This window comes from Nannospalax galili, unplaced genomic scaffold, assembly GCF_000622305.1.
Source record: "Nannospalax galili isolate Female #2095 unplaced genomic scaffold, S.galili_v1.0 scaffold1287, whole genome shotgun sequence".
In the NCBI taxonomy this organism is placed as follows: Eukaryota; Metazoa; Chordata; class Mammalia; order Rodentia; family Spalacidae; genus Nannospalax; species Nannospalax galili.
Window position 1 is genome coordinate 575,915 of NW_008357051.1, and position 13,531 is coordinate 589,445.

At 50.7% G+C, this 13,531-nt stretch overlaps 1 protein-coding gene across 6 annotated transcripts in view; it reads right to left on the reverse strand.

The window, feature by feature from the left end:
- Positions 1 to 894: 894 nt before the first annotated feature.
- Positions 895 to 13,531, reverse strand: part of Prdm11 (PR/SET domain 11) — an 83,008-nt gene continuing 70,371 nt past the window's right edge. For 5 of the 6 annotated variants that reach the window (XM_017794854.2, XM_029557142.1, XM_029557140.1 and 2 more), the window contains exons 7-8: positions 10,732 to 11,358; positions 895 to 9,697 (exon numbers count right to left, since the gene is read on the reverse strand). In XM_017794854.2, the coding sequence (XP_017650343.2) occupies positions 7,533 to 9,697; positions 10,732 to 11,358 (2,792 nt within the window). In that variant the 3' untranslated portion in view covers positions 895 to 7,532. The remainder of the gene's footprint in view (positions 9,698 to 10,731; positions 11,359 to 13,531) is intronic. The other variant, XM_029557143.1, reaches the window with a different exon arrangement.

Here is a 13,531-nt window from a genome sequence, read left to right on the forward strand (position 1 = left end):
TGCAGAAAGCTCCAACTCTAATGGTCCTCACCCATGGTGAGGTTGGGCTCTCAGTAATGCAGCCGCCTTTGAGTCACTCCTGTTCCTGTAAGTGACCCCTCACCCATATGCCTGTGAAAAAAAAACCAGTAAACTCACTGGTTCACCATGCTGGACTTTGGTGGTATCGTGACTTTGGTCTGTTATCAGTTCCCTCCTTGGGTTGAGAAGACATTTCTTCACATCTCTCCAGGATTAGTGTCACATTATAGCCACTAAGTTACCAGTGGGGAGGTGGTGGTGCTTCTGGGCTGAGAGGAAGAAGGCCAAAGTGAGGAGAAAGGGAGAGACCACTGTGAGCAAGCTGGATGGTGGCTTCAGCATCTCAAGAGGAAAAACCTATACATACATGTTCTTAGAGCCTACCTATATTCTTCCTAAAGCTACATGGGTAAAACCATCCTCATCACCCACTCCCTCCAGTGCCATCAGAAAACCACTCAAGACAGATCTTTCTAAGCCTGAGCCAGGCCCAGAAGTGACAGACGGAGAGCTGGAGCCACAGTTGATCTGCAGTGGTCCTGCGTACTTTTCCAGAGAGAAGTGTGTGGGGAAAGGGTTCATGGGGTAGGCATTTTAAGCAATTTCAGTCACACCTCCTTTGCCCTGATTGATGGGCACGACATCTGCTGGAAGTGGTCTGCTATGGGGGAAAGGAGAGCAGCAGGGAAGCATCTAAAGAGTGCTCTTCCAGCTCTTTCCAACCTGATGCCTGAGCCCTTTGATGGGTCCATATGACTCACTGAGAACACAGGCTTATTCCAGAGGCAAGAAGGCAGGGATCTGACCTTGGTTCATCCATTTAAATGTTTTTATTAATAATCTTCTTACATTACAAGGATAATATGACAAAAAGGAAAGATTCTGCATACAGATTATGATAAACCAACATAGCTCTATCTGTATCCAGTGTTCTAGCGCCCGTCACACAGGTACTATAAAGCGTAGTCTGCAAAATAATAACATTTAGAGGCTTTTGTTTTTAAGAAAGAAAGTATTAACATATTAATATGTATGTGATAATAGACTCCTAGGTATTTTCCCCCACCCCCACTTTATTTTTCCTTTGTGATTGACATGAAAATGGTTCAGCAGCATGGGGGGGGAGTGGAGAGGAGAGAGACCTGGGGCTGAAAACGATGGAATCAGACTGCGGGTTCTTCCCAGGAGACCGAAGGGAAGATTGAGGGATGCCCCAGGGCAGCCCGGCCTTTGTGATCTATGAGCAGTATTGTGAGTGGCTGTGCCCCCCTGTATGGAGGCCAGTCTCTTCAATACCCTGTGGCATGCTCTCTCTCTCTCTGAGGTACAGTGCATTGTGTGATTACTACTGGGAATGCCCATCCCCTGGCCAGGTGCTGACCCACTGTGGTGGGAGGAAGGCTTGGGCTGTCTGGCCTGGACTCAACTGAGCCAGGCACTAGAGCATGTTCCAGCCCGGTTGGCAGCTGACTGTGGCTCAAGGAGATGGGCACTGACAGAGCAGACACAGTCCTGACTATGGTACAGGACTGGTCTGCTGGCGACTGAGGTCCGTTGGTAGGATGGTGAGGAAGAGCAGGACAGGGGCCCAAAGAGGCTCTGTGTGGGAAATGAGTGTGTTTGTGGAGCACAAAGTCAGGCTGGTCAGGAGAGCACGGTAGGTACCTGCTCTTGGTTCCCCATCATCCCATGCCTGTCAGAACCCTTCTACTTGCAGGGGAGAAGAAATGACATAGAGGCTGGGAGCAGAGCCACAGACTTCTGACTCCTGTCTGGGCTGCATAAGCCCTCTGCCATGCTACCATAGGCTGTCACCTGAGAGGAGCCCCTGGAGTCTCCAGGACATTCCCACTCAGGGGGACTGGGCTGGGGACAAACTATGGAAGGTGCCCTCCCCAGAGGAAGTACATGGGCTTGGGTGCCCAGTCACAGAACAGGAACAGTGTATGTGAATTAAACCTAACCTGTTGTCACAGCAGAGGTGGGTGAGGCCACTGGTCTCTCAGAAGGAGGGGACAGTGTTGTCCTGAGTACAGCCAGCAGCTGCAGCTGGGCAAAGTCAGCGGGGCCAAGGCCCTGCTTTGGAACTTGAGTTGCCATTAAGTATCTGAGTGTGCGAATATGTCTTTCCCATCTGGTGGGGCCTCTGGGTGGGGGACAGTGCTGCCTGGCAATGCTCACACTGCCCCTTCATCTCCTGGGGCCATGGCAACAGTGGGTGAATGGGTGAGGGAGGCCAGGACGGCTGTACTCAAGAGGCTTGGCCTCCAGAGGCTGGCAGCATTTGGGAGGTGGGCATGCTATCTTTATGGACAATTTATGATCCCAGGTGCCCCCTTCCTATTGCCATCAATGCTGTTCATTCTTGGTAGGAGGGGATATTGGGGCATTTGTGCAGTGGTCCCTCCCCCAGAAGTCAGGAACCAAGTCCAACCCCCTACACCAAGCAGCAGTGAGTGGTTAAGTGTAGGCTTATGGTTGAGGGGAGGTAGCGGGTGCTGCAGCTGGAGCCCAGGAGTATTTCCTTCCAACCTCAGCAGGAGCAGATGGGAAAAGAAAGAAAGTGCTTGGAGAGGCCAGGACCCAGCTACCTTTCTCTCCAACTCCCCAGCAGAGGGCGCCCCACAGTGGCCAGTAAACCTGGCCTGCTGAGCATCCCCAACCCACCTCTCCTCCAAAGCCCTATTTCTTACCCCTTCGCACAAGACAGCACCAGGCTTCCCTGCTGCCCTTCCAGCTCTATAGACTCTATTTTTTATATCGATTTAAAACATAGAAATATATAAATATATAGGATATTATTTATAGATATATAGACGTGATTTAATCTCTTACTCTGTGTATACGTATTGTATATGCCCATATATACAATCTAAATGCCTTGGCATTAGTATGATACACTGAACACACCCCTGCTTCCATGCATGGTCTCCCAAGGAGACTGGATTGCATAGGTATTTCTAGGGCGATACCATCTGAAGGTATGGGCAGGGGGAGAGAGTGCCAGGTAGAAGGGGGGGTGTACCATTTTCCTCTCCAAAGGGCACTTTTTCTCCCTCTGGCTAAAATGCAAAGATCACTTCAAAGACTCTTAAAGTCACAGCTCATCACCCTGACTGACAGAGAACAAATACAAGGCTGTGCATATCTGATGCACTGTCTCCTCCAGGATTGGAGGAAGGGTTCAGATCAGAACCCAGGGCAGTGTCTGGAGGGGTGTTCCCACCTCAGATACTCCCCAAGCCTTCCTTCCTTGCCTCTGGAGGCCCCATCTACTTGTTTAAATTGTTCAGCCAAGTCTGGCTAGACAGCCTCTTCAAGGGCCCCAAAGTATGCATGAGTTCCAGTGTGCCTAGAGCCCTCTGCCAAAATGGGGGTATATGGGCTACAAAAAGAAAAAAAAAACAACAAAAAAACCCAAAACAAATTCGACTCGGAAGTGAACCCAACCATAAACCAAAAACCAAAACAGGCTGGGATGCTGAATTCCTGTTCCTGAGGAGGCATGATGGAAAATGTAGGGATACTTTAGAAGACAAAAGTTAGTCTTCAACCCATCAGGCCTCTCCTGGCTACCATCTGGCTCTAGGTGGGCAGCAATGAGATGCCAGTCCCCAGGCCCAGACCAGGTCACATTTTGAGTCCATTTCTATCTCCCCACTACCATGATCACCCTCTCCATGCCTACCCCTGTGTCCTCCTCTTAACATTAGCTCTATGAAAACTGAAACCACTTAAACAGTGCTCCAAGGCACTCCAAGGGCCTTGCTCCAAATCAGAGGGCTGTTGTGAGCAAGCCAAGGAGAAAGCTCAGCAACACAACTCAACGCAGGAACATGAGCAGAGGGCAAAGACTCCAAGTGCCATAGACCCAAGGGCTACATGTGGAATTTGGCTATGCAAGGTTCTGGAGCTCAGTCTACCCTCCTTCCTAGTGAGGATGGAGGGAAACAGATGGAATAAGCAGGCATTAAAAAAAACAAAAGGGTACCATTTCTGATGCCTGAACTCTCCTGTCTCTGCAGGGATTCTGACAGGGCAGGGGGTTGCCCATGCAGCTAGGTGGTCCTCCCATCACATGCACTAAATGGCAATGGTCTTGTGTCCTTCCACTCGGAAGCACATTTTAATCATGTGTTTCTTATGGCTCTGCAAGGTTTCTTGCACAATGGCCACAAGCTTCCATCTCACTACCCACCTTCTCCATGAGCCAAAGAAACCACTGTTGGTCAGCCCAGAGAGGATGAGTCTCAGCCCCAGAGACATAGCTCATTCTAAGTCACAACCACATCTGGGATGCAAAGACTGCCTCTCCACAGTCTGTTAAACCAGTCAAGGTATGAGGCAAGCCAGTTGTGTGATTCTCTGACCAAACCTGAGGGGTGGGCCAGTCCAATCACTTCTCCAAGAAGGGGAAGTGTGAGAAATGCCTAGTTCCAAAATCACAGAGATCGCAAGCAATATTCACAGGGCAGAAGCCTTGACCCTCCCAGGAAGCATCCAAGCTAAGCAAAAACTGCAGGGTTCATGTGCATTGTTCCCTGTCACTCACTGTCCCAAGGCAAAGTGGCCTATAGAGCATCTGCCACAGCCCTGCCTGGCAGAATCCAACAGAAGCCACAAGCCATGAGCAACCAGGGATTCAGAGGTGCCTTGCTGAATGTATGACTTGGAGAGCACAGCTTCTCAGTGGCTCTGAGGCAGTGACCACTGCAGCCCCCCGTAGGGGACACAGGGACAGGTGACTGCCTGTAGCTATTTGCTGCTGGAGTAGCTCATTCTTATAGACCCCAAGGCAGTTCCCTGGCTCCAGGCTGTCTGTGGGATTCAGCTAGCACAGTGGTGTAAGCTGGCAGAAACCCTTACCTCTGAGGGACTTGAGATCATTGGGTCATGGTCTCTTGTGAGGGGACAGTGAGCCCTGATTTCACATGACTGGCCTAGGGTACCTCATGCCTAGACAGGACCCCACATAGCAGATGAGGAAGCCCCACACACTGGACACACTGGGGAAGAGAGGTGTAAGGCAATTGTTGGCAAGAAGGAAAGACCCAGGCCACTGTGGCTGCCCATTGCCATCCATCCCCATCCTCGGCCTACCTCAGTCCCTACGATAGTCAATGAAAACTTCCCAGACCACAGTTAGTGTCTGTGAAGGGAGAGGAGGTCCCCAGGCAGAAGCCAGGCAAAGGGGGACCTTGTGCTTCACAACAGCACCCAATAGGACCCCAGCTAGGCTTTGGCCCGGTGGGAGGAACAGGTGGAAGGAGATACCAGCTCAGAGTGGCATGTGGGACAAGGCTGGGGAAATCCAAGCCACGAAAAGGGGCTTTGGGGTTTTGTCCCTAGTTCCCGCTAACTCTCCCTGTTCATAGGAGAGGGGAAGTTAAGGTGGGGATTGGGGTGAGGTGAGGGATGAAGGTCACCAGGCAAGGATGAAGGTCACCAGGCAGGGGTGTATAGATTCGTTGGAGAAGGCAGCATATGAGACCTGGCAGTGGGACAGTTGGAAGGACCCAGTTTTTGTTTGTTTTGCTTTGTTTCTAGTTTTAACATGCTACATCACTGTTGAAAACAAAAACATTTCAAAAATAATATATAATATATATTTATATAATGAAAAGCTATTGGCTAGCAGCAATGATTCTAAAAGTTATCTTAGCACCAAGACCATGGGGGCAAGGGGAGGATCTGAGGGAGGACAGGGCAGACTGTGGGACCAGGAAGGGGCAGCAAATGCTCAGTGTTAATGACATTTCCACAAGGCCTCAAAGACGAGACAAATCCAGAAGGAAGGGGGCCACCACAGCTGGAGGGTGAGCCAAGCAGGCTGAGGGTATGGAGGCCTTGCCTGTGGCCACATCTCCTCACCCTGAACTGAAGGAGAGGGACAGCTCTCTGCAGAACTGACCGTGGCCAGGGACTTCAGAGCTTCCCCCTCCCCAAAGACAACCTGTGTCCGCATTTTGGGATCCGCACAGAAACTCTGCACAGATCGGATGGGGAAACACGAACGGAAGTTTTTAACAGCTCATGGACATTTCTGAAAATTCTTTTGCGAGGTATACTGGTAGATGCATGAAGAAACATTGGTCAAACTCCTCTAGATTAAACCACTGCCTGCCCCAGGGAGGAGGCAAGCAGCCATCTGTAAAGCTTATATTGCAGTTGCTTGTGTGTGTGTGTATGTGTGTGTGTGTGTGTGTGTGTGTGTTGCAAGTGTGCACACAGGTTTGTATCTAGAGAGTCTCATCTCATTTTCTGTTCTCTCGTTAGGACATCTCTACCCTACTCAAAATAGGAAGAGTTCACAAGCAGAATATTGCCCAGTGTCCTGGTGACCCTAGGCCAGGCTGAAGAACATGTCACCAGACTGTTACAGAAAAGATGACTTCTGTAGGGACTCTCATCTGAATTCTGCATAACCCAGGGCACAACTTGCATTCACATCTCCTGCCCTAGAACTACACAGTAGGTCTTTTTGATTAGTAAAAGAAACCACCCCGAACGTGTTTATAAACACAGAATATAATTCATGTAAGTTGAATATACGTCTTTCATTTTACTTTTTAGGCAAAAATCTTTGCCCTGTTGGGGTTTAGAGAGCTTGGCTCACTGTCTTCCCAAGAGCCTTAGTTCTCAAGGGAATTATACCATTTTATTCTCCACTGCAATAAAAATAGGAATGCAAAAAGCTCACCCCTTTTCTTGTTCCCTAGATTTCAAGCTCAGATGTGAAGAAATGTTCAGTGTAACAGGTAATACCTTTAGCCTTCAGAGGCTTGGAAGAAGGGAACTGACACCCTAGAGAATGGGAGGGGTGACATGGAGGAGGGAGTAACGTGGGAGAAGAGTGGAGGATTCACAGTTAACTGTATTTGTGGCTGGGACAAGTGAGGGAATCCACATCAGAAAACCAACCAACATCTCCCAAGCTGAAGTCAGGTGAGAAGAGGAAGAAAGACCCATACATTCCCAAACAGATGAACAACCCACTCTGTGGAAAACAGGAATGCAATGTGGCCGGACCAGAATGCCAACAAGGAGGCCACGAAGGCCCTTGTCATAAAAGCATACCTTAGGCAAGGAGGCAAGAACACCACCCCAACCCCCAGCCCTAAGCCCCTTGACCCCTACATGAGGACACAAACAAAACAAGCTACCTAAAAGTGATGAAGAGACCCGCCATTCTAGCTTATGCTGTTGGTTGACTGTTAGGAGGAACACGTGTGGCCCTAGCACATGCTCCTGGGAGTGAAGATGAGTTGCCATGTAGGGTGCAGCTGCCAAGTGTGGACAAGAGTCCGTTGCCGACATTGCTCCTTTTCTGAAAGCTGCCAGTAGCTTCCGGTGGATGCGCTGCCTTAGTTTTTAAAAAAATTTTCAGTGTAGGTTTATATATATATATATATATAATATAATCTAATATATATTTATAGAATATATCAAAGCTTATGAGTATAGATTAAAAAAATATTCACCGGCTTAGTGAACTCTGTGGTGTGGGCTCCCTACATGTCTGGGTAGAACTCAGAGCCATGGTCCACAGCCTGCAGCACAGGCTTTTGTTCCAGGGCCGACATCCTGCTGAGGACCTCGGCGGACAGTGTATAACTGTTGCCAGACTTCTCCTCAAACCAGCTGTCCAGAGCTCGCTTGGCATCGAAGTTGGCAATGGGTGGTCCATTCACGGAGATTGTCAACAGGTCGCTGAGCTGCTCCAAGGTCAGGCGGGATCGGTGGTTTTTGCGGACCCTCTGGAGGGCACTGCGGCCTTTCTCGCAGCAGGCGGTGGAGGTGGGTAGGACTTTAAGGACCTGGATGATCTTACTCAAGAATGGAAACCTCTGTTTGTACTTGCACACATGGCTGATGAGGTCTTTAAAGCCATTTTTGGTATAGTAGTCAGCTTTGAGGTCTCGCCACTCCATCAGCAGGTTTCCCCGGGGATCCAGCCCTTCCCGGCACACATCCCTGGAGAAGGTGGGGATGGCCTCTAGGTGGTCAAAGATCTGAATCAAGTCCTCCTGACCAAAGCTCACGAGCTCCTCACTGCTCCTGGGCCAGGCAGCCAGGTCAAACACCTGGCAAGCCTTCACAAAGTTCCGGCTTCGGGAGTCGAACCTCTGCGCCAGGATGACTTGGGTCTTCTGGCAGATCTTCTCCCTGATAGACTGGAACTTGGCCTCGGCCACCCTGAGGTTCTTCATGGCGATCCCATTGAAGCTCTCTCGGAAGTTCTCCTCAAATTCCTGTAGGTATTCTCCTGGTGAGTCAGCCAGCCGGCTGATCTCCTGGATGGCCTCCTCGATTTTATCATCCACCTGTGACACCAGGAGGTACTCTCCTTGGAAGATGTAGGCCAGGCGAGAGAGCACAGCAGTCACGTCCAGCAGAAAGTAGATGAGTTTGATGGACTGATAGTCCATGAGAAACTGCAGCAGGGCTAGGGCAATGGCTGAGGCGTCTGCCCGCTGCGTCTGGCTGCTGACATCTTTGAGGTGGGCCACCACTTCCAAGTAGTCCTTGATGAGGGCGTTGAGGACATTCTGCTCTCCGATGATCCACTTCACAGCCCGGATGTCCCCCAGGAATTCTGTCTCCTCACACAATGTGGAGGCTGTGGAGCGCAGCTCGCACATGAGACGTGGGGAGTAGCGGTAAAAACTGAGTAGCTGTTTCAAGTTGTTCTCCAGCTCCTCCAGGCAGGGAAGCTCCTTCCCACTGATAGCATCCAGGATCTCCAGGTGGGGTCGGTGTACCATGAAGGGCAGGCACAGCAGCCAGGGCAGCGTCTTTCGGATAGTCATGAACATGCTGGCACGCAAGCTGGCAGTGATGTTGGCTCCGTCTACTCCCAGGCCAACAGTTGGCTTCTCACCCTGCAAATGGATGCCCAGGGCGGCAAAGGCCCGGTCAAGGGCCTGGAGATAGCTCTCTGTGCTAGAGAAGCCCAGCTCCTGCAGGGACAGGAATTCAGTGGCTGGGGGCCCATCACTGCTAGTGTACTGCACATAGACGGCCACAGTGTCAGCTAGCAGGTCATCGCTCTGCCCATCCAAGATAATGCTGAGGCAAGGTGACTGACGGATGCGCTCCACCAGGTCTTCTCGCAGTGCCCGGGCAATGTGATGGATGAGGATCTGGCAGTCCCCTTCGTTCATGTACTGGTCTACCACCTTGAGCTCACACTTACGAAGCAGTTCTGCCAGGGGCCGGAAGTCCAGATAAGGCCTGCCCTCAAGCGCCAGGTGGTAGGCAGTGTTAAAGAGTAGGGTCATGTTGCGGCACATCTCCTCTGTCTTCTCGGGGTGCATGCGCAGCTTGTACAGCTGCAGGCACTTCTTGTGTAGGTTGCTCTGGCTGTGAAGCTTGATGGTGTGGATCTTAAACTGTTTGGAGCCGATGATGAAGGCAGAGGTGCGCGAGGACTGCACCGTGTACTGGCGGCACACATGGCACCACATCTCATTGAGGGTAGGGGAATACCGCAGGAACCAGAACTTCTTCAGCCACTCCTGCTTGAAGCGCCGGATGCGGCGCCCAGTGGCACAGGACATCTTGGAGGGTTCATCTGTTGCAGTCATCATGTCGTTGGAGACAGATTCATCTGCAGAATCCACTTCCTGGTCGTCGTCCTCCAGGATGGCAGGACCTGAGACCATACTCTCTGAGGCTGAAAAACAGAAGGGAAAGAAACATTTATATCTGGGGTTGAAAACATAGACTTCAACAGGAAGTGTGATTGAGAGTAGGTTCCACCTCACGTGGAACCTCAGCCTAGAATCTTCTTAAGAACACTCTTGCTCTCCATGGTGACTTCTCCTCCCCATGGATCATCCACACTGGCCTTCAAATCCGCCCACCTTGCTCCAGGCTGCCTATACTCAATCTCAATGTGTAGCTGCTTCTGAGATAGAATGTTCTAGAAGAGGCAAGCTGGTGAAGGCGGAATGTTTACTGTCACACTCCCACTTGGCAATGGAATACCCACCACTGACATGGTCAAGGGAAACATGCAGCTCTGAACTGAAGGCAGCCTGGATACCGAGGCACTGTGCAGTTTTGATGCCTGCTCCACCTCATTCTTAGTTAAGGGCGTGCCTAAGATAGGAAGTGTGAGGGAGCTGCAGGTGTGCACCCAAATCCTCCCCAGTTCCCCAGTGATTGAACAACTCGAAGACATCCAGGCAGCCAGCAGAAAAGGGCAAAGTCATGCAGCTGTCTACCCCAGGCCCCCCGAGTCTTCATTCTACTAGAAGTCCAGGCTGGGGACCAAGCACCATGTGGACAGAAAATAGTCCAGAGAGAAGCAGGCTGTGCTCCTGGCCTGCTTTTGGTGAGTGATCAGAGCCCCCAGTACACACCATACTCACAACTGGGGAGAGAGAAGTCAGGCTGTAGGGGAGACAGCAGTGGGGCCCCCAGAGAAAGGAACAGGTCAAAAACACAGCACACATCCCTCCTGCAGTGCAACTTCCTTTATTGACAAGCAGGATACAGGCTGGCACATGAAATGTCCCACAGAGCTGCAAGCTGGCCTGCCGTGGGCACCTGAGGACGTGGGTTTCCACCCCTGGAGGTGGTCACCTCTGCGTTGCACTCCTCGGGTCTCCTGGCAGGTAACTCCGACAGAGCGCTCTGGGCCACCCTCCACACTGTGCACTGTGCGCTCTTCCCTCGGACAGCAACTCATCTGCACTGACTTACCTGCAGGATCTGAGAACTCGGGGAGCTCCAGTACCTGCGGTGGCAGAACAGAGGGTTCGGGCAGTTTTGCAGACTTGAGCATATCCAGTTCTGCCTGAAGTTCTCGAACCTTCTTCTTCAGGCGAATACAGTTAGGGCAAAAGGAGGTGGTGGGCAGCTCATGGGGGTCTGATGCAAGGGAGGCCTCAGCAGGACTGTCAGCCTTGAAAGATGTAGGCTCCTCCTCCTCATCCTCCAATGGGCCTAGCTCCTTGGCCACCCCTTGGGGAATCTTCCAGTCCCCTTCTCCCTGGGTCCGGCAGACGTTCTGCAGACCATGGGTCATGACAGCTGAGCTCCGACCATAGGCATCATCCTGGTACTTGGGGACCTTCCGGATGACCAATGAGGTGCTCACGGCCAGCTGGCGGGTTTCCACATTGGCGGACTCCAGTGAAGCCTCCAGCACATCCTTGAAGATGAGGTCGATTTTCTTCTTCTTTGCCTGAGGGTGCATATCCCCCTCATCAAAGCTGCGCTTGTAGGGACTTCTGCCCTGTCTCAACACGGGGAACTGAGTGGAACCCCTTAGGTCTTCAGGGTTATCCAGAACCTGCTCCGCCTTCTCCCTCGGGAACCGCTTCTCTCCTAGGAAGGAAAACCAGGGTGTGAGGAAATGGGGAAAACCCCCAAACGGAGACACCAACAGGAAACAGAGCAAGCCTTCTGCTAGGGAGTTGCCTGACACATCCCCCTGGCTCAGGCCATCTGGGGCAGGTGTGACCAGAACAGACTAGTGACCCACTCAGTGGACTATGGGAACTAGAGTCACAGAACCCCAAAGGGACAAGATTTTTACAAAAAGTCAGTTTTGAAAAGTTTCATGTGTATAAACGTTATACTTATAAGTTAGGGTAAGCCTGTAGAGAAGGGTAAGAGGATATTACCATCCTGTGGGGACAGGACTAGCCATACTATGATCCTAGGAGATGACATCCCACCCAGTCTGACTAAGGCAACAAACCACAGAGCCCAGTAAATGTCCACACCAGAAGAGACAGGCTGCTCTCCAGTCCTAGAAACTAGAAGATGGCTGCTGTGCCACTGTAAATGGGGCATGGGGACGTTGTGGGCCCCACCCTTCCTTCTTGCCCATGGTCCTGGAGAACTGAGGGAAACTGCCACTCTGCACAACTGTTTGCTACTCTCCCAGCAATCTGAAGACAGGGAATGCATGAGGAGGCATGGTCTGAACTCCTGTGGTTCTGTCATGGCTAAGGTTGGAAAGAGGGAAGACGGAACACCTACAGGTTCTGAAGTTCAAGATGGCAGCCTCCCTGAGGATGAAGCACAAGGTAGACGTGAGGACCCAAAGTGTTCTCAAAATACAGCTTCTTCCCTGGGAAGTCTTCTGACCTGGGAGTCTCCTTTCCTATCCCTATTACTTCAAGTCAATTTAATTACCTCAAAAATGTTAGAGTTTGCCAATGATAAACTATTTTATTTGGGATTCTTTAACATGGCCAGCAGAATGGCACAGAAAGTGCCAGAACTTCCTGACGGAGATGAGCTAAGAAAGGAGAGGAAGCTCTCAGTTGTCAGAAGCTTCTGGCAGCAGCCTATGGGGCTGAGCAATCTCAAAGGCTTCCTGGATCAGGGTCAGGGTCACAGTCAAAGCCCTGAGTACTGTAGCCCTGAGCAGGGGCTTGTCCTGAATGTACTGTGACCAAGCTTCTGTCACAGGATTTGATAAAGGCCCTAAGTGAAAGTCAGGAGACTGCATGCTTGGCTTCCCACAGCTGGCCCAAGAACAGTGCTGTGCCAGACTCCTGACAGCTTCCAACAGCAACTTCCAACAGCCCATGCTTCTACACCAGCAGTCACAGAAAGGGCAGCTATGATGAGAAACCTTTAAAATACAATGTGTTTGTCTCACAGAGCAGGTGAGGCACTGGCCATGTAGAATCTCTGAAAACCAAATCTAGACTTGTTTTTTAATGCAAAACCTTTGGGTCAGAAATGACTTCTAATGAAGTACCATGAATTTGATTTCAAATCCTCTAGGAGACATGGGATCAGGATGAAAACCAAAGCAAAACAAAAGCCTCCAAATAAACTTGTGACTTGGCATAGAATGCCTAAATATGTTGATTCATCCTTCAAAAGGACCACAAAGGAATATTTACATTCTCCCCAGGGAGCAGCTCTGGGCTCCAAACTATTCTATAATGACAGGTACCTCATGCTCTGGCCTCTTGCAGTGTACCAGCCTCCAGTTATGAAGAAGCCCTACCCTCTAAATGCCATGTGCTGTTGGGTACACCTGTACCCAGTGCTGGGGAGGAGGAGGCAGGAGGATCTGGAGCTCAAAGCCAAGCTATGTAGTCAGTTCACAGCCAGCCTGGGCTACATGAGACCGTCTCACAAAAAGACAAAAACCAAAATCAAAAACAAAGTCTGGGGAAATGCTCAATTGGTAAAGTGTTTGCCTTGTATGCATGAGGACCCAAGCTTGATCCCCAGAATTCATGTTAAAAAATAGCCAGAAGTGGTGGAATGTATTTGTAAACCCTGTACTAGTGAGGTAGAGACAGGTAGAGCCCTGGGGCTCACTGGTTGGCTAGCCTAATCTATTTGGCAAGTTCCAGGTCAGTGAAAGTCACTGTCTCAAAAAACAAGGTGGACAGTTCCTGAGGAATAGCACCTGAGGTTGACCTCTGGCTTCCACATGTGCATACACATAGGCACCCCCTCCATACACACATACATATAAGTACACACACATACACACACACACACACACACACACACACACACACAC